Source organism: Sphaerodactylus townsendi, linkage group LG14 (assembly GCF_021028975.2).
Source record: "Sphaerodactylus townsendi isolate TG3544 linkage group LG14, MPM_Stown_v2.3, whole genome shotgun sequence".
Taxonomy (NCBI): domain Eukaryota; kingdom Metazoa; phylum Chordata; class Lepidosauria; order Squamata; family Sphaerodactylidae; genus Sphaerodactylus; species Sphaerodactylus townsendi.
Genome location: NC_059438.1, coordinates 44,188,440 through 44,211,780, shown reverse-complemented (window position 1 = coordinate 44,211,780; position 23,341 = coordinate 44,188,440). Strand labels below are relative to the sequence as shown.

General features: G+C 47.5%; 3 protein-coding genes and 1 long non-coding RNA gene across 11 annotated transcripts in view; 3 read left to right on the top strand and 1 right to left on the bottom strand.

The window, feature by feature from the left end:
- The window catches only part of SLC39A6 (solute carrier family 39 member 6), a 42,563-nt gene extending 40,304 nt beyond the window's left edge, over window positions 1–2,259 (top strand). For all 4 annotated transcript variants that reach the window (XM_048515440.1, XM_048515438.1, XM_048515436.1 and 1 more), the window contains exons 9-10: window positions 697–887; window positions 1,760–2,259. In XM_048515440.1, the coding sequence (XP_048371397.1) occupies window positions 697–887; window positions 1,760–1,912 (344 nt within the window). In that variant the 3' untranslated portion in view covers window positions 1,913–2,259. The remainder of the gene's footprint in view (window positions 1–696; window positions 888–1,759) is intronic.
- Window positions 2,260–4,121: 1,862 nt separating this feature from the next.
- Window positions 4,122–6,724, top strand: ABITRAM (actin binding transcription modulator). Its single transcript, XM_048515446.1, has 6 exons — window positions 4,122–4,269; window positions 4,373–4,424; window positions 5,088–5,217; window positions 5,932–6,008; window positions 6,086–6,155; window positions 6,234–6,724. The coding sequence occupies exons 1-6, from the start codon at window positions 4,215–4,217 to the stop codon at window positions 6,360–6,362; spliced, it is 513 nt and encodes a 170-aa protein (XP_048371403.1). The 5' UTR covers window positions 4,122–4,214; the 3' UTR covers window positions 6,363–6,724.
- The window catches only part of CTNNAL1 (catenin alpha like 1), a 77,147-nt gene continuing 60,301 nt past the window's right edge, over window positions 6,496–23,341 (bottom strand). For 4 of the 5 annotated variants that reach the window (XM_048515442.1, XM_048515441.1, XM_048515443.1 and 1 more), the window contains 7 exons: window positions 18,844–18,881; window positions 14,440–14,490; window positions 14,171–14,325; window positions 12,292–12,340; window positions 11,557–11,613; window positions 11,271–11,390; window positions 6,496–8,508 (listed from right to left, as the gene is read on the bottom strand). In XM_048515442.1, the coding sequence (XP_048371399.1) occupies window positions 8,362–8,508; window positions 11,271–11,390; window positions 11,557–11,613; window positions 12,292–12,340; window positions 14,171–14,325; window positions 14,440–14,490; window positions 18,844–18,881 (617 nt within the window). In that variant the 3' untranslated portion in view covers window positions 6,496–8,361. The remainder of the gene's footprint in view (window positions 8,509–11,270; window positions 11,391–11,556; window positions 11,614–12,291; window positions 12,341–14,170; window positions 14,326–14,439; window positions 14,491–18,843; window positions 18,882–23,341) is intronic. The other variant, XM_048515445.1, reaches the window with a different exon arrangement.
- On the top strand, window positions 17,520–19,490 carry LOC125443386. The gene is made up of 2 exons (XR_007246113.1): window positions 17,520–18,397; window positions 18,774–19,490. It is a non-coding gene; the product is annotated as an uncharacterized LOC125443386 (long non-coding RNA).

The following is a 23,341-nucleotide window of genomic DNA, read 5'->3' as shown; positions in this document are numbered from 1 at the left end:
TGTGTTACTCACTGTCTTGAAGATTGAAATATTTCCCTGTGAAGTATATGATGGAATGAATTGCTTCCAAATGACTTAAAATCTTTTTCACCTTGCTCTGTCAGAAGCTGTCCAAAGTTAGTTTATCAAATAAACACATGTTATTTCCATAGAATAAACATTTAAAATATTAGAACAAGAAAAGCAACATTTCTACAAAGTTCTGACATTTAATATTGCAGTGTACATTGTTGAATTGAACATTCTCATCCAAGATCCTTTAGTGGTGTTTTAGCTAATCTGTTTTGAAGTTGTTTTACTCCCCCCACCACCACCACCCACATGATAAATCACAAGGTGTTTTACACTGATTTAAATACTGTTTTAATGTACATTTTACCCAAATGAGTGAATGTAGGAATCCCATGCTCGTTAAATTCCAGTTTAACTGAGATGCCTCCCAAATGTTTCCTGCAGTGTGTGGGTAAAGTTCATTCCCAGATAACCTTTTTCTATACAGTGCTGGCCTTTTGCCTGGCTGATCAGGTTTGTTACTTGGGTCACTTGAAAGACAAGCAAAAGCAAACCAATTAGAAGGAGAAGAGCACGTGAAGTCCTCATTGTTTCTGGACCGTTGCTGATGGTGGGGAAGTGGGAGCGCAGCTCGGGAATATTGTGCCAGACCGCCGTTTATCACAAATATCCCATTTTCTGCAGGAGACTTTGCTGTGCTTCTCAAAGCTGGAATGACTGTCAAACAAGCTGTGCTTTATAATGCTCTCTCAGCTATGCTGGCGTACCTTGGCATGGCTACTGGGATACTCATTGGTCATTATGCTGACAATGTTTCCATGTGGATCTTCGCACTTACAGCCGGGCTCTTCATGTATGTGGCCCTTGTTGATATGGTAAGTACAAGTGAAGAATCCGCGAGGAACCCCCCCCCCCCTCCTTCTCCCCTCCTTCCCCACTCTTCTCCTGGCAGCCCTCACCAGTGCAGTATTCTGCATTTTGAGGCGCATGCATTGGTGTCCCTTGTAGCATTGCTTGACAGAATCTGGGTGGTTTTAAAGAACAGGAATACCTGTAGAGGGTGCTATTAAATGGAGGTGTTCAAAAACTGGAATTTGGAAATGGTTCAGTAGAGCCTGATCTCATCAGATGTCAGAAGGTACTTACATGGGAGACCACCAAGGGAGACTCTGCAGAGGAAAGCCATGGCCAAAAAACTCTGCTTAATTAGGTGTCTTGAGAACCCCATGGGGTTGCCTTAAGTTGGCTGTGACCATCATCACTTTATGCACGCATGCACACGCACACTCTCAAAAATTGGTGTTTTATATTAGTCACGGCCACCCCTCTTTGCATGGTGTTCACTATCCACACACAGGGGGCAGAACATTGGGTTTTTATATAGTGGCATGAAGAGCAGTGGAAATTGGTAATACCTTGTTCATAAACATTTGCAACTGGAATGCCATTAAGACGTTCCTTCAGCACTCGTGTCATCAAGATTTGGAACACTGTATGCCTTGTCTTAATGAATCGATGCGTTTGCATAGCAATTCTGCAGGCTGCAGCATAAAAGTGGGGCGGGGAAACCCAGAGTATCTGCCACCACGTGGATTTCTGCCTTAAAGAAGCCGTGCTGGACCAGACTGAGGATCCATTTGGAATGGCATCTTCACAGTGTCCAGCCAGCTGCCTCTAAAAAACCTACTTCCTGTGGCTGGCGTGGCCATTAACAACACTGCAAATTACTTCTTTTGTGTTTATTCAGGTGCCTGAAATGCTGCACAATGATGCCAGCGATCACGGATGCAGCCGCTGGGGATATTTCCTGTTACAAAACGCTGGGATTTTGTTAGGTTTTGGCATCATGTTACTTATCTCTGTGTTTGAACACAAAATTGTATTTAGCATAAACTTGTAACGTTTTGTTTACTTTTTGGATGTTGGCCTCAGTATTGCAAGTTAACAGTGGGCGTTTCTTCCTCCTCTCCCTTGCAGTTCCATCAGGCCTTTTCCCAGTGTGAACCTGCGGGCCCCTGCAGCTGAGTGGGGGTGGGGGGTCCACTCTGTCAAATGCCACCTTGTGCCAAATGTGAAGGAAGATAGTACTGTAATGAAAGAGGGTGTTTTTAAAAATATATTGAATGTTGTGAACAGCATGCCACTGATAAATCGGGATTTTTGTTTGTCCTGTATATGTTACCAAAATGGTTCATTCGTGTTACATGGTGTTGTTTTTCAATGTCATTACAAATAGAAAAACTTGAATGTTGTCTTTCTCATTCCTGCTGCTGAGAGGAGGAAATTAGTATTCTGTACATTCTTAAGCAGTTAAGCCAATGTAACCAAAGGATTATCATTTAAATTCTCATTCAGATATAACAGACAACCCAGAAGGAATGTATAAATTATTAACAATAGTTAATAATCGTAATAAATAATAATTGTAATAAATTGTAATAAAATACAGTCTCTGCTGCGGGGGTGTGGGGGCTAATTTCCTTCCAGAGCAATTTGTGCTTGGTAATGCAGTGTTACGTGATGAGATTTGGTGGCAGTGTTGGTAGAAAACGGAAGCCGTAGTAGAAAAGAGAGCTGCTTGCCAAGGAGGGTGTGTGGGGTGAGACACAAGGGAGGGTAGCCGGTGCCAGCAAGTTCCTGGGGGTGAGGAAAGGATTGCCCTTAACGGTTCGTTCTGTCTGCACAACTAACACTTGCAAATAGTTTGCCTAAATTGAGTAGCAGTGTACCTGCTGGGCTCTCAACAGCCAGTCAGTAAAGGGTGAGTAGTTTAATCATGAACACTTTTTCACACTATTCATATGCTAAAATTAGAAACAGGGACAGCCTTCACTTCCTGCCGAACTGGATGGTGGGATGCTGAATGACAAGTTGAGAATGCCAAGGAAATGCCGAAGCTGGCTGGCATTTCATAGCCTAACTTGGGGAGCAAACTCAGTCACCAGGTCTTGTTCTGCATTACTTATTTATTTGTTGTTTCAATTTCTATACCGCCCGATCCCCGAAGGGCTCCGGGCGGTGAACAACAAAATTCAGTGACAAGCAGGAGCAAATCACACATACAATATAAATACATAGGCTCCATCTCATGTCAACAATAAAATAACTTAAAACCAGCGAAAACAGATTAATACATAAATAAACAGGCGTCCAACCCCAAATTTAAAACCTACCCCCGAAGAGGGGGAGGGGACGGTAGGCCCCTCAATATGAGGGGACCCTGATGTAACAGCCCCCAAAACAAGGGGCAATAGAGAGCAGTGGGGGGCACCATATCAGCGGCTGGACACTCCAATGACACTCCAGTAATGAAAATAAATAACTTCTAAAATGTCTTCATCCAGGGTAATTTGTGCTTCAGTTGTCTTGTAGGCCGTATTTCACAATCATTACTGGAATACCGTTAAGGCATTCCTCCAGCACTCCTGACATCAAGATGTGGAACACTGTCCTCCATGGAGTCCTTCATCGTAGGCTTCCTTCTACCTGAGCTTCCAGGCGGCCATGGTGGCTGGCTCCCACCATGCCCTAAAAGAGTTGTTTCCACCCCGGGACTGTCCTAGCTCCCCTCTCTCGGCCGCCCCCCCCCCCCCGCTGGCGCCTGCTCAGGTGCGGGCTGTCCTCTGCGTCACTTGCAGGTATGCTGCCGCAGATCCAGCTGCTGGCCCCTTTGCCATCTCTGCCAGCAGGGCTGCTGCATTGTGCGGAACGTGTTGCCATAGCGAGGCGCTGCACCCACAGCCCAATTGGCACCTCCCTTCTGGGTTCGGCCAGGGGAGCAAAGTCAGAATGCTGCCGCCGCCGCCGCCATCTCTCACTGGCCCCAGCCTGGCCTGTTGTTTGGTCCGGAGACACAAGGACCTGCGGAGGGAGGGGGCGGGTTGCAGCTCAGCCAGACCCGGGGGGGGGGGGCGGGGGGGCTGCAGCGGTCTGGCGGGCAACCTGGCCTGGTTGAGGGGGGGGGCCTGCGCGGCCAGTCTCGCAGGGGCAAAGGGGGGCCTCGCGCTGCTCCTGCCCCGGGGTCGGTCCCGGCGACCGCCGGTGGCGATGTCAGGGATGCTGCGGGGACTCGGAGGGGCGGGGCTTCGCTTGACGGCTCCGCCTGGGGCCGAGGTGGGCGGGGCCGCGGCCCTTGGGCGGTTGCTCGACGGACAGCCCGCGCGGCCAATCGCGCGTCTCGTGCACTCCCGCCCGTCACGGCAATGGCGGCGGCTCCCGGCCTGGCGGAGCGCTACTTCACCCGCTGGTACCGGCCAGGTGAGGGGGCGGGGTGAGGCCTTGCGGGGCGGGGCGGTCTGAGTCCCGCGGAAGGAGGGCCCCCCCTGCTCACGCGGCGTTTCTCTCCCCCCCCCCCCCGCAGACGTGAAGGGGCGCGCCGGGGAGGACCACTGCGTGCTGCAGCACTCGAACAGGTGAGCGGCGGCGCCTCCCGGGTGGGGGTGGGGGTGGGGGGCGCCTGCATCGGCCAGCTGCTGGTCTCCCGAGGGCCGGCCGGCCGGCCTGCCTGCCTGCCTGCCTGCCTGGGGCGCCGAGGCCGGGCCGCCGCCTGCTCGCCCTGGCCTGCCCCGCGGGGTCGTCGTGAGGGCGGCATCCGAGGAGAGCCTGTCTGCAGCGGGCCGTGCCGGGACTGGCTCCGTCGCAAGACCCCGCCAGCGGAGCCCGGGCCCTCGGCGCTCACGTGAGGACGCCGCCCGCCGCCGCCGCCGCCGCCGCCCCTTGGAAGCCCCGGAGCGCCTGCAGGCGCGGAGAGGCTGGGGGTTCCCTGCCGCGCCCCAGCGCGCTCTTCAGCCCCGCGGGCCCGAGCCGCCTGGAGCACGTTCCTGGCTCGGCAGGCGTGGAACCCCGGGCCCCGCAGCCCCTGGGCGCGGGCGCGGCTCGTGTGCCACGTCCAGAAAAGCCCTTGGGCTTCGCGCTTCTCTCCGGCTGCTGCGGGATCCAGCCCGCGGCCCTTCCCGGAATAAGACATGCCCGAGAGAGCGTGACTGCGGGGAAGGGCGTTGCTCTCGCGATGTAAGATCAAGTGGATTCCTAAAATGGAACTTGAGGAGGAGACGCTCTCATTTCCTCTCTTGCAGAATTTGTGTCATTGCTCTTGCAGACGCCCATCCGCTTTTGCAGAAGGGAAAAGTAATTGAGAGAATCAGCTACCAGATCAGCGCAAATTGTAGCAGGCTGCAGAACAAAGTCTCTGGAAAGTCGAAACGGGTGCGGCTGCGTCGTTCTGAACTACACTGAAAGCCCATCACTTACCGGGGTGTGGCGGGGGGGGGGGGAGGCGGGGGTCAAGCTTTTTAAGATGCCAACAGGCTCAACACAGCATTGGGGCTAGTTTTAGACCAGCCCCCTCCAAACTTTGTGCCAGCTGGGAAAGGCTGCTGGCACCTCACAGGCTGCTGCTAGTAAGTACTTAAATATCAGCTCAGGCTTGCAAAACATCTTCAGCTGCCCTCTGAGCATGCTCTCTGTTTAAACCCCTATTTAAAGTCCATGAGCTGGCCAAAAGGGAAGAGGGGAAAACATGGTAATCAAGAACACAATTTCCATGTTCTTTTAGAAATTTTTGTTTCCTGCTTTAAATATTTGAGAGCGTCTACGGGGAGCAATCAGTCAGCACAGGGGGGTGGTTAAGAGTGGAAGACTCCAATCTGGAGAACCAGACTTGATTCCCCACTCTTCCCCATGAGCAGCAAATTGGGTGAACTTGATTTGTTCCCCCACTCCTACACATGAAGCCTGCTGGCTAGGCACAGTTCTTTGGTACTCTCTCAGCCCCACCTACCTCACAAGGTGTCTGTTGTGGGGAGAGGAAGGGAAAGGTGCTTGTAAGCCACCTTGAGTCTCCTTGCAGGAGAGGAAAGTGGGATATAAATCCACACTCCTAGCCAACCTGTAACTTTCTGATACTGTACTTCCACCTAGGGTGCTCAGTTTCTAACAGAACTTGCTCCTCTGTGTCGCATTTTCTGCTCTGATGGAGAAGAATATACCATATACAGGTAAAGCCAATAAGAGTTTTGTGTTTGCGAATTTTTATTGTCGTTGCTGCTGTTACTAAACTGGAAATTCTCTGCAGTTGCATAAGAGGAAGATTGATAGAAGTGAACGAAAGCATTCTCAGCAATCCATCTCTGCTTCAGCAAAAGGTGAGCCTTGTCAACCACATATCAGGTCTCTCCCCACCCCAAATATTTGATCTCACTTCTGACTCTCCCCCCTTGTAGCCTTTCACAGACGGATACATTGCAGTTGTACTACCAAAGTTTGAAGAAAGCAAAAGTATCACTCGGGGGCTCCTGACACGGGAAGAGTATGAAGAGGTCTTGTCAAAACGTTTCAATTCTACTTCATAACGACCTAGTTCTACAACAGCCTGCTGAACAACTACTTATTTTGTAGTGGAAATGTGGAGGGCAGATTCCAGCATCTCCTCCTGTGACAAAATGAGTTACAGGGATGCTACTTAAGGGAACAACAGAGACTGAGTACAGGAACCCTCCATTTATTACATTCATGTGCTTGACATTTTGCTGAATGTTAACCGTACACACATCAGGGAGTGCCCTTTTAAGCGAGTGTATGCAGGGCTGAGCACCACCATCAGAGTCAGCTGGATCCTGCCCTTAAAATACTGCACCAGAGTCCAGGAGGCCAGTGCTGAAATACCCTCTTCTTTACACGCTAGGAGATTCTGACGCTAATAAACATTTCTTTTAAAGACCTGCGTTAACATTATTTTGCTTTGTTTTTTTAAGTGAAGTCCAAAAGTGATGAACTATCATGGTAATCTGGTTACCATGAAGATCTCAATTTTTGAAAGTTGTCTAGTTCCAGCAAGTTGCGTGGTTATCCACCAGCAGAAACAGACATTTGCTAGCAAACAGTGGGGTTTTGACCCAGCAGTAATTTCCATCCACATAAATTTTCCAGTCCTAGAATGTGACTCTTCTTGTCTCTCTCTCTGCAGCCCAAAATGCCCCTTCCAGGGTGGGGGAAACCAATCAATCATTTTAGTACAGCCAAAGGCCAGGTGGGGGAAACCTCTGTGGGACCAAACCCCAAATTTCCAGTTGTTTGTTGGCCTCATGAAATTTCCATGGGGGAGGGGGAATGTTGAACAAGTGGTCCTTAACCACCCCAGTGCCTGTCCGCCCATTCAGCAGGCAGCCTTGTTTTTTTCTATCAGGTGAAGAGAATGGCTAAGGGCCCACTGCTTCCAAGGGGCCTCCACTGTACATCTTAGAGACTAGCAAGAATACGACTCCCCTGTTTGCTAGAGCCCATCCTGTTGGTCGTACAGGGAGTTTGGCAACCACACAGACAATCTGCTGAGCCATTGAGCTGCTGAGAGATGATGCTGGAACCGTAACAGTGAAATTCTGGACCTAACCTATCCAAGCAACTATTCCAAGGGAGTCTGAACTATCTTCGTGATGCTACAGTTTCTAAAGCTGTGATCCGAAGCACCCGTCACATGGGCTTGCTTTGGATTCACTGGGCTTGGGTCATACTGTGAAAATGCTACTAAGAAAATGTGAGGTTTGCACAACTGGCTTCATTCGACACTACTAACAATTTTCATTTTTAGCTTCAAGAACCTCACAAATCTATTTGTGAAAGGAAAATGTCTAGAATACCCTCGTTAAAGCTTTCTTGCAATGAGCTAGTGGCTCCAGAAGAACCCCTGTCCCAAGGAGATCTTGCCTGCCCCCCGCCGTCCCACCCCAGTGGCCCACCTGCAGATGGGCTGTCGTGCCAGTCTGAGGCAGGCCGTGAATGCCAGCAAAAGCGGACAGGTTCTGGGGTTTAGGCGAGTGACCAAAGACCCTTCCTGCAGAGCACGTCCAAAGAGCACCCAGTTCCTGCGCATGAGTCTCCGCAGCAGCATCTTGGGGGTAGAGCAGCAAGACCTTCACAAATGTACCTAATTACAAAAATAGTATTATTAAGCAAACAAAAATAGATTCACGTTACAAAAATATGCAGTTATTAAAAGCTGACTGTTGTTGTGGTTAACTGCCAAGTCCCACGACATCTATCAGATGTGAAAAGGTTACAAGATCTTCTTCCTAACCTGAATTCACTTTCCTCAAAAGAAAGCCAGGAGGAGGAGGGGTTCAGCAGGGGAGTAGCTCCTGCACAGAAATCGCTTAATTGCCAAATAAAGGACTCGGAAGTGTTTGTGCTCCGAAAATGTGAGGTTTGCTACATGTTGTTTCAGGGCTTTGATTCCAAGGAAGTCCATTTTTCCTGCCAGCTTGCTGAGGTCTTTCATGGTGGCATGGAAGCGGTTTTCTCTCCAAGGACGAGGCCCCCTAAGGTAGCCATTTCCTGCTCTGTGCTGCAACAAAGTCAAAGTGGTCTCTCCACCAGAAATTGGTACATCTTGTCGCATTTATATACACGTCCACTCACTTTTCTCAGTAACTTGCAGCTTAGTGGCAAAACTTGGACCAGGATATTCAGAATATGCTTGGCTTCTTGAATACACGTATCCACCTAAGTAAAGAAAAAGTTAAAGCATCAAACTACTGGTTAAAAACAAAGCAGGAATTTTCACAGCAAACATTTCAGTATTTGTATTTAGTACAATCATTAGTCGCTCAGCACCCCGGAAGTTCTGTTTGCTCTGGTGGAGATGTGGCTTGGCAGCAGAGCAGCCGCTTCGCCTGCAGGAAGCCCCATGTGAAGTCCTGGGCATCCCCAGTCAGTAGGTGTGGCTTATCTGGACTCCTGATAAGAGTTACAGCCAGCTGTTGTAGACAACACTGACTGCTACAGACCAATAGAAGATTCAGCCACAGTCAGTGCTTAGAAGAGCTGGTTTTTATTCACCTTTATCTGCCTTAAAGAGATTCGAAGCAACTTATCATCGAAGCAATTCCTTCCTCTCTCAATAGACACCTTGTGGGGTTGGGAGAGTCCTGAGAGAACTGTGACTGGCCCAAGGTCTCCCAGCAGGCTTCATGTGGAGGAGTGGTGAGGAATCAAACCCAGTTCTCCAGATCAGAGCCTCCTGCTCTTAGCCACTACACCACGGGAGTGGCTGCACAAAGGAAATAACTGGTACACCACCTCTGCTCCTCTTGCCTTGAACACTCTGCGGTTGGGGCAGCCATGTCCTGTTCTTCCTGCTGGATTGTGCCTTGAAAATGCAAACTCAAACCTCTGGCTTTTAACCGACGGGCTAAACTGTTCAGCACTGGAGATGGCTGCATTGTTTGTCCAGGGTCCTTATTGAAGAGGACAGCTGGGCTTCAGGAAACAAAGCAAACTCTTAAGGAAAGCTGACCCATTCACTGTTTTTGAGATAGGTGCCTTCACCAAAATTATGATGCCAGCAATGCGAATTCAACCAATCACCCCTTAGCTGTGTTTTTAAACAGACAGTGCTCATAAGCAACACGATCACTTGTACTTATATTAAAGCTCCCTTTAACCAGACTGGCCATTAAAGCCACTGGGAAAGATCCCCGCTGCAAACTCAGCCCACACAGGAGGAGGGGTGCGCAACGCTTGCTGGGGCGAGGGACATGGCCTCTAGACCCACCCTGGCTGCAGCACAAGCCAGGCCGCGGCTGTCTGACCCAGCCTCACCTCACCCAGTAAGCAGTGGGACCTCCCACTGCCCAGCTCCTCAACGTGGCCAACAGCCTCCGGTTTCCGGGGCCATTTCTCCCCTCCAATCCACTCTACCCCTTTCCCCAGTTGACCCTTTTGCTTTCATTCCCTCCCAAATGAACCTTCTTTTTTTAAAAAATTTTATTGATATTTTGGATTGTTAGATTTATATTGTACATCTTATATTTCATCCTCCATATCCTTTTACCCCTTTTTCCCCTCCCCCCTCTTCTTTTCTTCTTTAGATGTGCAGCAGCAGGTCCATTCTTTTTTTCCAAACAAACCTTCTTTATGCTCTGGGCAGAGCATATTGTTTCTTAAATTTGCAGCATCTAACAATTTTATTTGTTACTCTATCTTAAAAATATTACAGTGCCTTTTAAAAATGGAACTGTCGGACGCCATCTTGAAAATTAATTCAGTCATTATGCTTAGTTTCATTTTTATCGCTGCTTTTAATGGTTTTAGTTGTTTTACTTTATACGTGATGGTTATTATACTGTACACCGCCCAGAGCCCTCCGGGGATGGGGCGGTATAAAAATTGAAACAAACAAACAAACAAATAAATAAAAACAAAATGGCTCTTATCTTGCCTAGTATTCCAGGGGATGGGGGGGGGATTGTGATTTTCACCAATTCCCCCCTTCCAGAGCAGCCCAAAACACCTCCTGAGATGCTACTCCTGGGGGACGGAGGATACCCAGCGGCAGCTTCTGTACATTTGATCCCCCAAGGTGACAGGCTAATCGCCACTTGCCTATCTGTCGGAAGCAGCAGTTCCGTGTCAAATCTCTGCTTTCCATCAGCAAGACAGGATTTTCTCACCTCTCCCTTTCCACCGCAGCCTAAAGTGATCCCCCAAATGTTGCTCCTGGAGACGGGGGACCACCTGGAAGCACACGAGAGGGGAGCTTGCAAAAAAGGCCCCTGCTGTTAGAAAGGATGTTCCACAGGAGCCTCTGAATTCTCTAGTTCACATTTCCCTTGTTTATCATCCTTACATGATGCTGGGAAGTTACTGCCCTCCCGCTACATCATGTGCGCTCATGACATAATTGGTGAACTGTTCTTCCCAACAAAGCATGCTTCGGAAGGGGTGAAGGGGCAGAGGCTGACTGTGTGTGTGTCCGGCTGGAGTCTGGCAACCGGCAGAGGAGCACTGGTGGGGGGGGGGGGAGGGAGGGGAGCTTCACAGAGCTGGACAAAGTACTTTCGTTTTCCTGAGAAGAGGCTCTCCCTGCTAAAGGGTTTATCTCGATCTTCTGACCTTGGGTCCATCTTGCATTCCTGCTCTTCGAGCCTCCTGCAGTGTGGGATAGTATTATGGGTTAGGGAGGGGGGAGGAGGAACGGGGTTTGATATACTGGAGGAGTTTGAAGGTTCTGGCAGAACCAGCCTTTTCCTCTTACCTGTTTATCTACTGACCTTCCAGTTACAGAGTCTGCTTTGGGTCACAGGCCCAGGGGTTGACAGAGTGCTTACCGGTTTCCCCCCACCCCCATGTACTTTTGCCCCCACTATTTCACCACCCTCAAAACAACACCCACACAACTAATTTGTATAGCTTTGTTGGAGTAACAGATGATAAAAATTGGATCTGGAACTACATAGCCCAGAACTTGTATTAAAACAGCTCACCTTGGCCACAGTTGCTGATCTGCTCTGAATGGGGGCTTTAGCTGTTATCTGAAGCTGCTGATACGCAGGGACCATCTTTTCAATCTCCTGCAGAAGCAACGGTTTGTCGTCATCCTCTAACTGAAAGAGATTGCATTTGGGTAAGGCCTGCTAAGTGTTACCAAATTAATACAAGCAAAGAAGTATGAACAAATGAGGAAAAACCAAAGTCTTGTTTTATCTATGGACAGAGAAGCAGAGTTGAAATAGCTGTTTGAATAGCCGTTATTTGGACAATGTACAGTACCTGATTAGAAAATGCCAGGAGGGCTGAAATGAGCTTTAACCCTTCCGTAGCGAAGGCCTAAGAGGGGAAGGAAAAGGCAAAATGGATCAATCAAGCGAGATTGCTGATCCCATTCCTCTCCAACCCTATGCTGCAGGCCTGCTCAGTTTGTGACCCACCAGTCAAGCCCGGAGCTGCTTTTAAGGCCTGTTTGTCAACTCTTACTTTTCCTCACTCCCTGGCAGGCAAGCAGAAGGGGAGGTGATGAACCCCCATCGGGCTACCTCTGCAGGTGGCTGGGCTGCATTCTGCTCGATGGGGCCACAGGCAGGCCAGCTATATCCTGTGGAGCTCTCTCGCAGCACCCAGGGAGAGCGCCTGGGTGCTGCGGTTCCTCGTAATATGCGCAGCCACGCACACAGAGGCCTCCAGCCAATCACACTCCAACCTCCCACACCTGGCTCAGGCTTGAAGGCAGAGAAGAGAACAACCCACACGACTTTCTTGGGGAGAATGGTCTCCGTCAGCCCTGCTTCCCATTCCTGCCCCCAGTTTACAGTGGGGGGAGGGGGGTATTCTCTACAACACCAATTCAACACACAGAGTAGAATAAGCAAGACCCACTGCCCTCAAAGCCAACCAACAAACACACATACTTTGTGACATAATTTTTTTCAGTGTAAAACTGACCCCAAAGAAACAAAGATTCATCAAGGAAAATACTTTGCTCTAGTAGGGTGGAATTCACCACATTACCTCTGCTTGTTGAAACAAATCCTGGGTGGTTTTGAGAAGCCCCTCCCCTCTGAATGGGGGAAAATAGAGAAATGATTCCATCAGCAGCCTGAGCAAAGTTTCATCACCAAAAATCTTACCATCTATAACATGCCCTTAGCCAATTGCCACTCTGGACACTTACCTGGCCAAGGCCTGTGCAGACTGCATGCCCACTGGCCCATGTTCCACCCAGCCCCTCCCAAACCTACTTGCCCACCCACCATCCTCAAGGTCCCTAACACCACCCCAAACAACTCATGCCCACCCACCATCCCCAACAACCCCATCCCTCCCCCCCCCACGGCAGACTTCCACGCTCACCAGACTCCAGTGTCAGGACCAGGTAGGTAGGAAGCAGCGCACAGGGAGGAGGAGGGGGGTGGGCGGCTACATCCTCAGTAAAACCCATCGCTGGGGAAAATGCTTGCACATCCTTCCCCATTTGCTAAGGCCCTTTGCATGTCCCCCCACATGGGACTTTGCAGCTAGTAAGCAAATAAAGTTTAAAAAGAGCTGAACCTGGATTGGTTCAGAGTAAAAGCCTCTCTAAGAGGGGAGCAGAAGGCGACTTGGTGACTAGCGCAGCATCGTCCCCCTTTGCAGAAAACGGACTAGATCAGAAAGCAGCGACTGCTGTTACAATTACTTGGGTTCCTACCCTGAGTGTGACGGGCCAGAGAAGCAGGAGGTGGCGGGCCCCTGCAGGAGAGCAATGGGCAGGCAGGTCACTGCACTTCCAGAGAAGCACACGTCACTTTGGGCTGCTGGCACACGGCCCACAGAAGGGAAAGCCTAGATAGGCAACTCGAAAGTAGTTGTGAATGAGAGTGCAATATGAGATGACCAAAGGAGAGACTATGGAACATGGCTAGAACAGAAACTTTTTCCCCTTTAAAAACCAACATTTCCCAGAGCATCCGTTCTCATGGGTCAAGCTGACTTCTTCAGGTACGTTTCTGCCAAAGTGAGCTTTGACTCACAAAAGCTTAACTATTCAAAAACGTTGTTGGTCTGTAAAGTGCTGCTGTTCTAGTACTACTGACTGACACCTGAAGCTTAATGTTTCCTGGCTCATTAAGGTTCTGAAAAAGAAAAAGCAGATGCCTTAATTCCGATTAATGATTTTGCAGTTCTGAGATATCGCTCCAGTACAAAATTAAGAGTCGTGCAAATGAAAACAAAACCAGGAATTCAGATCCCTCCAAGTCTGCAAGATTGTAAAGGGCGGCAGGACAACGTGGGCGGGCTGCGCAGGGCCCTGGCAGTTCCGCATTGTCTGTCACGTAACAACAGAGCTCGGACACCCTCTGTCAGACGGTGGGGCGGAGTTACTGGTGCTCCTGAAGCCACCAGCAGTTGGTTGCTTCTGCACATCAGGTCAGCTTTGTAGAAAACTACCTATATTTTGCTGCATCAGGAAAAAGATTTTTTTAAAGTGCAGCACTATTGTTGGGTGTGGCCTTTTCTAGGGCTGAAGCAGGCGATGGACTAGATGTGCAGCTGCCAATGAAAATGGCAACCTGGCATTTATGCCCCACTTTGAATTGCTCCGTAAGACTTACAAAACCTTACACTGTGCAACATCTGGCATTCTCTGCCTTCCCAGAAGTCCTCATGGATCAGGGCTAGGGAAACACAGAGCGCTGGGACATCACAACATGAGACATGTTGCAGCAGTTGGTTCTAATTATGGAAAGAGTGAGGGGAGCTGCACAATTGCCATTTTTTGTGTTGGTCACACATTTTAATGGAATGACTTGTCTGGGCTGAAAACAAATGTAAAGAAGACATTTGCAAAAATTGGAAACCGGGGAGATAATTAATGGAGAAAAGAGAAACATAAATTCCATGTAATTACCTTGTAAATAAGTACATAGAATAGGCCATGCCGGATAAGCACCGCCCGTGCTGCACAATCTCATTTTCTGGGTCATCCCATTTCTCCATCTCAGAGTTGACACAGGAGGTCAGCTCACGCAGTTCGAAGCCTGATTTCCCCAGTTTTGCTTGTTCCTGCAAGTGACAGGCACACACGACATGGTAGCCATCCCTTTCAGTTCACAATGTGTTACTGAGACTATTAAAATGCCAAACATTTACTAGAACACATTAAAAAGAAGCACTGACCTCACTATCAAGTCGGACTGGCTTTAAGCCTTTCAAATTTGAATTATGCTTCTGTTGAGAAAACAAAAACAAAAAGATCAAATCAAAAGTTGATCAACTAGCATTTGGTGGCAGTGTTACCACTGTAGAAATAAAAAGTAAACTGGTTCCTCTAAGTGAAAGAAGCCCACTCAAGAAGCCCATATCCAGATCTCCATGCAACTGAGCTCCAGAGGTCCAAGAGGGAGCCTGCTGTTGCCTCTTCTACTTTTGTGATGACGCTGTTTGAAAATTTGCACAGTCCCACTCTTTATGGGCCACTTCACAGCTGGCACAGTGGCCGTGGAAAACTGCCATATATACTCGTGTATAAGTCGACCCGCATACAAGTCGAGGGTGGGAAATGCAGCAGCTACTGGTAAATTTCAAAAATAAGAATAGATACCAATAAAATTACATTAATTGAGGCATCAGTAGGTTAAATGTTTTGGGATATTTATTTCACACAAAAACAGTAAACTAGCTCTGTAAGTGGAAAAGAGGGTCAACAAAAACAATATGGTCTCAACAATAACTTTAAAAGTACAAAAACCTTAGCTCAACCAGCAACCAAGCTAAAACACAAGAGTTAAAATCCTTCAAAACTGGCTTTTTGGTCAGTGGAGGAATGCTTATATTAGCAGCACCAACATTTTTAGAGTATCTTTAGGAGACCCTCCTGATGATACCACCCAGGTTTGGTGAAGTTTGGTTCAGGGGGTCCAAAGTTATGGACCCTCAAAATGTAGCCCCATCTACTATTAGCTCCCGTTGGAAACAATGGGGGATGGGGCACCCATTTTGGGGATCCATAACTTTGGACCCTCTAAACCAGGGGTAGGGAACCTGCGGCTCTCCAGATGTTCAGGAACTACAATTCCCATCAGCCTCTGTCAGCATGGCCAATTGGCCATGCTGGTAGGGGCTGATGGGAATTGTAGTTCCTGAACATCTGGAGAGCCGCAGGTTCCCTACCCCTGCCCTAAACCAAACATCACCAAACCTGGCTGGTATCAGCAAGAGATTATCCTGATGATAGCACCCAAGTTTGGTGAAGTTTGGTTCAAGGGGTCCAAAGTAACGGACCCTCAAAATGTAGCCCCGTCTACTATTAGCTCCCATTGGAAACCCTTTGGGGGTCCATAACTTTGGACCCCCTCAACCAAACTTTACCAAACTTGGGTGCTATCATCAGGAGTGTCACCGGATGACATCCATTAAATTTTGGTGCCGCTAGCCTAAAAACTGTGCCCCCTGGAGGCCGACAAAGTAAAAACCCTAAAATATTTTTTAAAATACACCTCACTCGCGTATAAGTTGAGGGGGGCTTTTTCAGCAGCAAAAATGTGCTGAAAAATTTGACTTATATGCGAGTATATACGGTACTTCCATTTGCAAAGATAATAATCTGTGTGATCCTCCTGTGTGATCAGTGTGAGTTGGCTTACAGGCCTACCTGGTAGTGGTGGAAAATGCCATCAAGTCACAGCTGTCCTATGGCCACCCCAGTGGCAAGAGGCATTTTTAAGGCAAGAGACATTGCCTGCCTCTCCATAGCAACCCTGGACTCCCTTGGTGGTTCTCCACCCAAATACCAACCAGTATCCTCAAAGGGAAACCCCCATCTCCCATTGCCCCCTGAACCAAACTTCACCAAAATTAGGTGCTCTCATCAGGAGAATTTCCCAAAGCCAGCTCGCAAATTTGGTGCCTGTACCTTAAAAATGCATCCCCTAAAGACATCCCCAGAAAATCTCCATTGGCTACAATGAAGCCAAGTCAAGACTGAAGAATCTGGCAGACTTCAGCAACTATCTATGATGGGAAAATTTCTCATCATTGGCTTGCATGTGTGGGAAAAATGATTCCTGTTTTTCCATCATAGACTTACATGAGGCTTGTTATTGTGTTTCAAACTGCACTGTGTTGGAGATTTTATTGGGAGCATGGGGGGGGGGGGGTCTTACTCGGAGTAGGGTCCCATATTTGCTACACAGCTGCTGATAACTCTCCTCACAGGAACCAACCAACTTTGATGAAGCTTTTTGGATAACCTATTCTATAGGCACTAAGTTTACCTTCACTTGTTGCCCATACCATGAGACCTCCCCCAATCACAATTCAACAAACTTTTGTGGTTCCTCTGAGGAGAGTCACCAGCAGCTTTGTGACAAATTTGGTAAACAAAACAACAACCCCACCAGATCCCCCTCAATAAACGTTCCGGGAGAACAGTGGAGGAATGCGCTCTCTCCCCACTGCCTTCCACAGGAACAGCCCTACACCTAACGTCACATCAACCAAACGATTCTAAAAAAAGCTTGCAAACTCAGAACCTTCACTTTTCTTTGAACCTGCTAATATCCCATTAAGCAGGAAACTGAAACCCTACAGCGCTGAATTAAATGAAACTTTAAAAACCTTACAACTAGCCTCTAATTAAATCGAACAATTGGGAATACTGTGGCTCAAATATGGAGAACCCAGAGATATTACCACAACAATCCTACTCCACCTTTCTCAGCAGAGAAACAACCCCCCCCCCCCACCTATAAACTAACGTGGGGAGACTCCTGGGCCCACCCAGCCCACAACAACGCCAGCCAGAAAACCAAACAAAACACAGCAGAGACAGAACCAGCAGGACGGAAAAACCACCACAGAGTTTGGGGCATATTAAAACGGTACTATGTGGCAAATAAAAATCTGCAAGAAAACATCCCCAAACCAGCAAACACGGAAACACCAGGGAAAAAGAGTAAAAGCAGGAATTCAACCATAGAAAACCTTAATACATTTTTTTCAAACAGCAGCAAACCCAACCACAACAAGAACAGCAGCAGCAACACTCCAGTTGCAGGGGGTGGGGGTGATGGGGAGATTTAACTAGAACAGGGGTAGGGAACCTGCGGCTCTCCAGATGTTCAGGAACTACAATTCCCATCAGCCCCCACCAGCATGGCCAATTGGCCATGCTGACAGAGGCTGATGGGAACTTTCAGTTCCTGGTAATATCTGGAGAGCCGCAGAGGTTCCCTACCCCTGGGAATGTGAACAAACTTAAAAATCTCTTCCCAACAAAATCTTAGCTCACCACAACAGCAATCTTAAATCTGAAATGCAGAACTTTTAAAAAACGCTATTAACAGTCAATTATATAACTTAGGGAAGGAGACGAACAAACAAAAACAAGCAGTTTTTCCCCCTTAAGGAAACTTTTACATAAGCAGCAGGCCTCAAAAAAATCCGGCATATCCTGACCCTAAATGGGGCTCCCCCATATCCTGACCCCTGGGTATTTAAGCCCCACCGCCCCAACCCACCTCCAAGCCCAGCTAGAAACAAGTTAAACAAACAGCAATTACATTTTCAAAAGTCAAATGTTTTTTTTAATTAGGTCAGTCGGTCAAACCCTTCGGCGTCTTCTTTTCCAGGCAGGCCTCCTCTGCAGGACTGGTGTTATCCCACAAAGAGAGGTTCTCCAAAGACCAGACAGAAGGAGGACAAGTTCAAGAGAGGCAAAAGGAAATCCTGAACTATCACTCAACCTCAGTCTGGAATAGAATGGGCTGGTCAGAATCAGAAGTCTGTAATGTGGACTGTTTGGCCCAGGCACCAAAATTCCAGAAGTTTGAAAGTATCTCAGAGTTTTAAGAACCTTCCCTGGTTATCCAAAAAGCACTGTTTGCATGCTGAGGCTCCACGGGCCACTGGTGGCTCCCCCCCCCCCTCCGCAAAGGTGCAAAAACTCTCCCTGCAGAAATGCCTGTCAGCCATTGACTGGGAGAGAATCTCCAGAGAGCTGCCCTGGAAGCCAACTCCCAGGCCACGCAGAGCAGACGGGCAGGGCAGGAAGAAGACTACAGCCAGCCCTTCTTCAGCAATGCAGGGGGAGTGGCTTGGACCCCACCAGAAAGCTCAGAAGAGACACCAAGCAAAGGTAAGTTGGGGGGGGGCGGGGGAGTTCTCTGGTGTGAAAAAAAAAATCAAGCCATTGTGGAAGAGTCTTTAAATGGACAAAACATGATAACTCAAATATCTGTTCAGATTATCATGTTTTTGAAGTATTCGGCTTGGGGTTTTTTTTGCACGGTTTGGTATTCAAGGCTGACTTAAACCGGAGAAAGCCAAACTGCTTTTTCAGGGTGGGTTTTTTTTTTCAGATTCAGCTTTACCGAATCACCGAGTCTACTGAGAATGACTCCTGGATTGGAAAAATGAGGGGATTGAGAAATGAAAGATTGATAAACTGCAGAACTGTTGGTGGAAGGGAACAAGTTGTATCAACGTGTAAAACATATTTTTTATTTTATTAGACTTGCTACCCCGCTCATCCCAGCCAAATGTAAAGCCTATTACAAAAAAAATAAAATAGCGTCCACTTACCCCTGGCCTGGGCAGAGACAGGTAGGTACGCTTCTCTCCTATGAACGACACACATACATTCACAGTAAAATTGGTCACGTGCAATCCCTTCATGCAATTAAACTGTTGGTCTTGTTTCTTTCAGCTTTATTGCATCTTTAATTGAAGTCACCCACCTGCGGGGATTCCACTTTATAGTTCACACAAGCTCACTCAGCCATCTGGTTTCACTGAAAAGGGGAGATTCAGCTGATGCTTCGATTTCTGTCTCTCTGGATGCCTGGGAAGTTGAGTGGAGCCCACCTCCCAATAGCTTACTGAATACCCAAGAAGGGGAGATAGTTTTACAGAAAGGCCAACATCATGAAACCTTGCTTAGCAATTAAGGGGGTGAGTTGTGAGCTTGGAAGTTTCCGAATCAAATTTCATTTTAGTTCAGTAGAACCTTGGCTGCATTCTCTAATAGCCTACCTTACAGTGTTGTTGTACAGACTACTGAGGTGACACATTTGAATACTTACTAGGGGGAAAAGAGTTTTACATATCAGCTTGAGAGAGGTAGCCATGTTTCTTATTTATGTTTTGTATTTATGTTGTTAACCAACCCAAACCCCAATTGCCAGAGAAGGGGCAGGGCAAAAATCAAGTGAAATAAATAAAATAATAAATAGAATAAATTTGGTTGGCCTTTAAAGTGCTTCTGTTTAATTTTGCTTCCCAGCTATCAATGGCACAGTGCAGTTCAAATTAAGCACTCCCTCAATGTTCCACTGATATTTGGAAAGAGCTAGACTCACTCTTTTTTCATGGAGTGATTGTGGCTTCAACTAAGCACATCTTTAAGTTTCCTCTCATGAAACCAATGTGATTTTAAGATACTTAGTTTTGGCTGAATCTTAGCATTAGCATCACAGCATCAGAAGAATCCCTTTCACAAGTGAACACTAATGCTGTAGCTCCGGTCTGATCGTGCCAAAACCACCTGCGAGAACCTAGACAACAGTTTGCTGGCCCCAGCAGGACCCGCAGACCACGGCAGCTGTCCTGTTTCCATTTCCTATCTGTTCAGCGCTGTTTTTTTAGTGGACAAGAGCCTCTCCAACAGCTACAGCCTGTCAGTTCAGAGACCCCCCATCTTGGCAAAGTCTCTCCAAACTACAGTATCCAATTCCGTTTTGCTGTAGATTCTTACAAATCACAGTGAAACTTCTTAAACGAGGGCTTGGTGCAGGTCGTGTGCGCTGCTGGCCTAGGGCTCTTTTCCGCCCTGCATCAGTGGGCGGGGACCAATTTAGCAGCATCATTCAGGGGATTCCGGTGGCCTCCGTGGGGGGAGGGGGGCGAGGGGCTTGATATCTCTCAAGACTTGCTATCCAGCCTTGTTTACACCTGACCTGCTGTATCAGGATAGAGAAGACAGGTGTGACAGCCAGCTCCAATGAGTGCTATTTCCCCAAGATGCTTCAGACATTGCATTTGAGAGTAGATCAATAAAATCGGGCAGAATTATGTTCTCAGCCAGTGACTCCTTTGCTCTCCTTCATGTAGGGAACATCAGGTATGAAACAGGTCTTGGGAAGATCAATTTGCACATGTCAGCTTCATTCTAGAGTTAGCATCATATACAGCTCTATTTATAAACATGTGTGTGGTGCAGGGGACACAGTGGAGGTGGGGGGGGGGGGTCCTAGCTCTCCACTTCCCAAGAAGTCTGTCTAACTTAGGCCAAAACTACCAGAAGATTCTACATCAGATATTCCCAAACTTTTTGAGTTGCAGAGCACTTTTCAGGAGAGGTTCGTTAGGGATCACTATTGTTGCCCTTATGCCAAAGGCATGTATGCGCATTCTTGGCTGTTTTTATCTAACTGTATTTTTTGAGTTGTTAATCTTTCTATATATAGCAAAAGCTCAAATTATTTTTCAACTTCTAAATAGCTTAATTTGGTTCTAAACTTTATTTTTTCCCATTGAAAGTCATTAAAAATTGAAACTTTAAATGTTGATTTCTCAAAACATCACAAATTCACAATTTTGAGATCTTGCCACATTTATTCCAGTCTCTTTGCGGAGCATCAAGTCCTCTGTGGAGCCTGTTTGGGGACTGCTGTGCTCCATCAGACCTTGCAGATTCAGGGAAAGCAGCCTAACCTGGTGTTGCAGGGCTGGGGCAGCAGATAGAAACATCAGCTTGTATCCTACCATTTTGCTCACCAAAGTTGAATATTTATTTACATGCCTCATTTTTGACCTGCCTTTCTCTCCAATAGGGAGCCAAACAAGGTTACGTAATTCTCATCTCCATTTTATCCTCAGTTTGGTGCCAGGTCAGCGAGGCAGCCTCCCCGACAGAGTGGGGACGGGGGCCTGGGTCTCCAAGATGCTAGTCCAGCACTCTGCCCCCCCCCTTGGGCCACACTGGTTTCCTTCAGCCTAATGAGGCCCCCACCCATGACAGTGGGCCAGAGGAAGGCTTCCTACAGAGCAGTCCACAGGGGGACAGCTGGCAGCCCTCTCCAGCCCTGCGTCCTGCCCAAAACCCAAAGGCCTCCAGAGAAAACTCTAGAAACACGGCCTGTTCCACTTCCTTCACTCCCACCCTCTGCCGGTGAAAGGCTCTGAGGACTGTGAAGACGCTGAACGGAGAAGGCCAGACGTGTGCCAAAAGGAACAGAAAGGGACAGGAGTGGAGAACATGCGACACAGGAAGGCGCCAAGAGAGGCTTTCAGCGCGCGCGGGGGGGGGGGGGGGGCCCTGGGCAAATACAACTAGCAGCACTCTTGCTTGGCCCATGAAAATCCAGAAATTAAATCTGAGCCAGACCATTCATTGTAAAAATACACTTAGTTTATTAGAAAGCGTCCAGCACATTTTGGGCTGCTCCTCAGTTGACAGCCATTGTTAAAATATAGAGCATTCCTTTTACAAACATTATTCAAAACATCGTTTCTTTCCATCAAAGTTACCATAGCAAACCCAGAATTTTTAAAGTGACATTTTCAAAAATCATGTTACTGTAAAAAAAAAAATACAGAAATTTGTAAATGAAGGGGCAAGGGGAGGGGGCCGTCCACTGAGCATTTCGGATGGCCGTGGCCATCTTCCAGGGAGGTGTGCACAGAAATGGCTGACCCTAACCCTAATCCAAGAAGTTAAGAACATTTGTGCTTGTGACACTCCAGAATGTTCCACAGCAAATAAGATAGAGGGACCACTTTTATAACACATGAATTCAGCAGGGGGAGAAATATTTTGCTCTCTAAAAGTCAAATTTCACATGTAGATTAGGAAACCAATAGCAGTTGTTGCTTACAAGGTGAAGCTGCATCACCTGGTAGCATTTTCTAAGTCTGTAAAATAAACAGTGTTTCACTGGTAAATTTTCATATAATATAGTTCAAAGTGTGTCACCAGGTCATCAATGTGCAAAGTTTAAGGTCATTTGGAAAAAAATTACTTCTAAGAAGATGTGTATTTTGGAAAGTTCAAGAAAAAAATATCAAAATATACATTCTATACATTTCCTCTGAGTCAGTATGTAGCACCTGGATTAACATACATAAACACTCCCTGAATTATGCAGAAATCGTGTTTGTCTGTGTCACGCAGGTGTTCCCCATTGTGGGCTGAACCTCACATTACAAATTTCCCTGGGTTGGTGCAGTAAGAAGCGAGTGGCAAATTCTGTCCTGGGAAATCAATTCCCAATTGGGTTCAGGACTGCCCCCTGCAGGCAGGGGGTGTTTATGCCTTCCTTCCATGCTATTTTCCTGATATGAAATAGCCCCTGGGAGGGCTGTTTGTCCACTGGGGATAGGGCAAACATTTCCCTCCGCGGGATCATTTCAGGTTGGGAAAATGGAGTGGGGGAAGGTATAAACTTGCTTTCTTTCTCCATGGTTCCAACCCAAACCAGACTCCTGTGTGCCTGGGAATTCAGCCTGGGATTTGCAACCCATTCGCAACACATACATCAGCTTCATTTTTTAAAAAGCTCAAAGGATTCAAAAAGGAGAAGAAAGAAACTATTGTCCAATGAACTTGTTGAGCTATTCGATATAATTCAGGAATCAAGACACAAAAGAGCAGCTAAGACTGGAAAACCTGTGCCACCCTATCCTGTTCCCAACACGCTATTTCCACAGAGTTGCTATTTTTTCACTTCACATTCTTCAAACCAACTGAGGATTGGTATTTGAACATGTTCTTAGCAATATCTGCTAGATCAAAAGCAGGACAACAAAGGAGAGGTGCCCGTTTAAGTAGGACTGGGGAAACAGCTCCCATTTTTGACAGCTCTGAAAGGACAAGTGTCTGTCACAGCATCCAAGCAAAGCTGGATAGTAAATATCCAGTTCTCCAAAAGGAAGATGTGATGTGTGCTGTGCAAAGGGCCTTTCACAAAACACTCAACAGCATCTAACTCTTGCCCCATTGAGCACAGATAAATAGCTATGCTAATTTGCTATGCTGCAGAAGACGCTAGCCAAATTGGGAGCTGCGGTATGGAAAAATGAA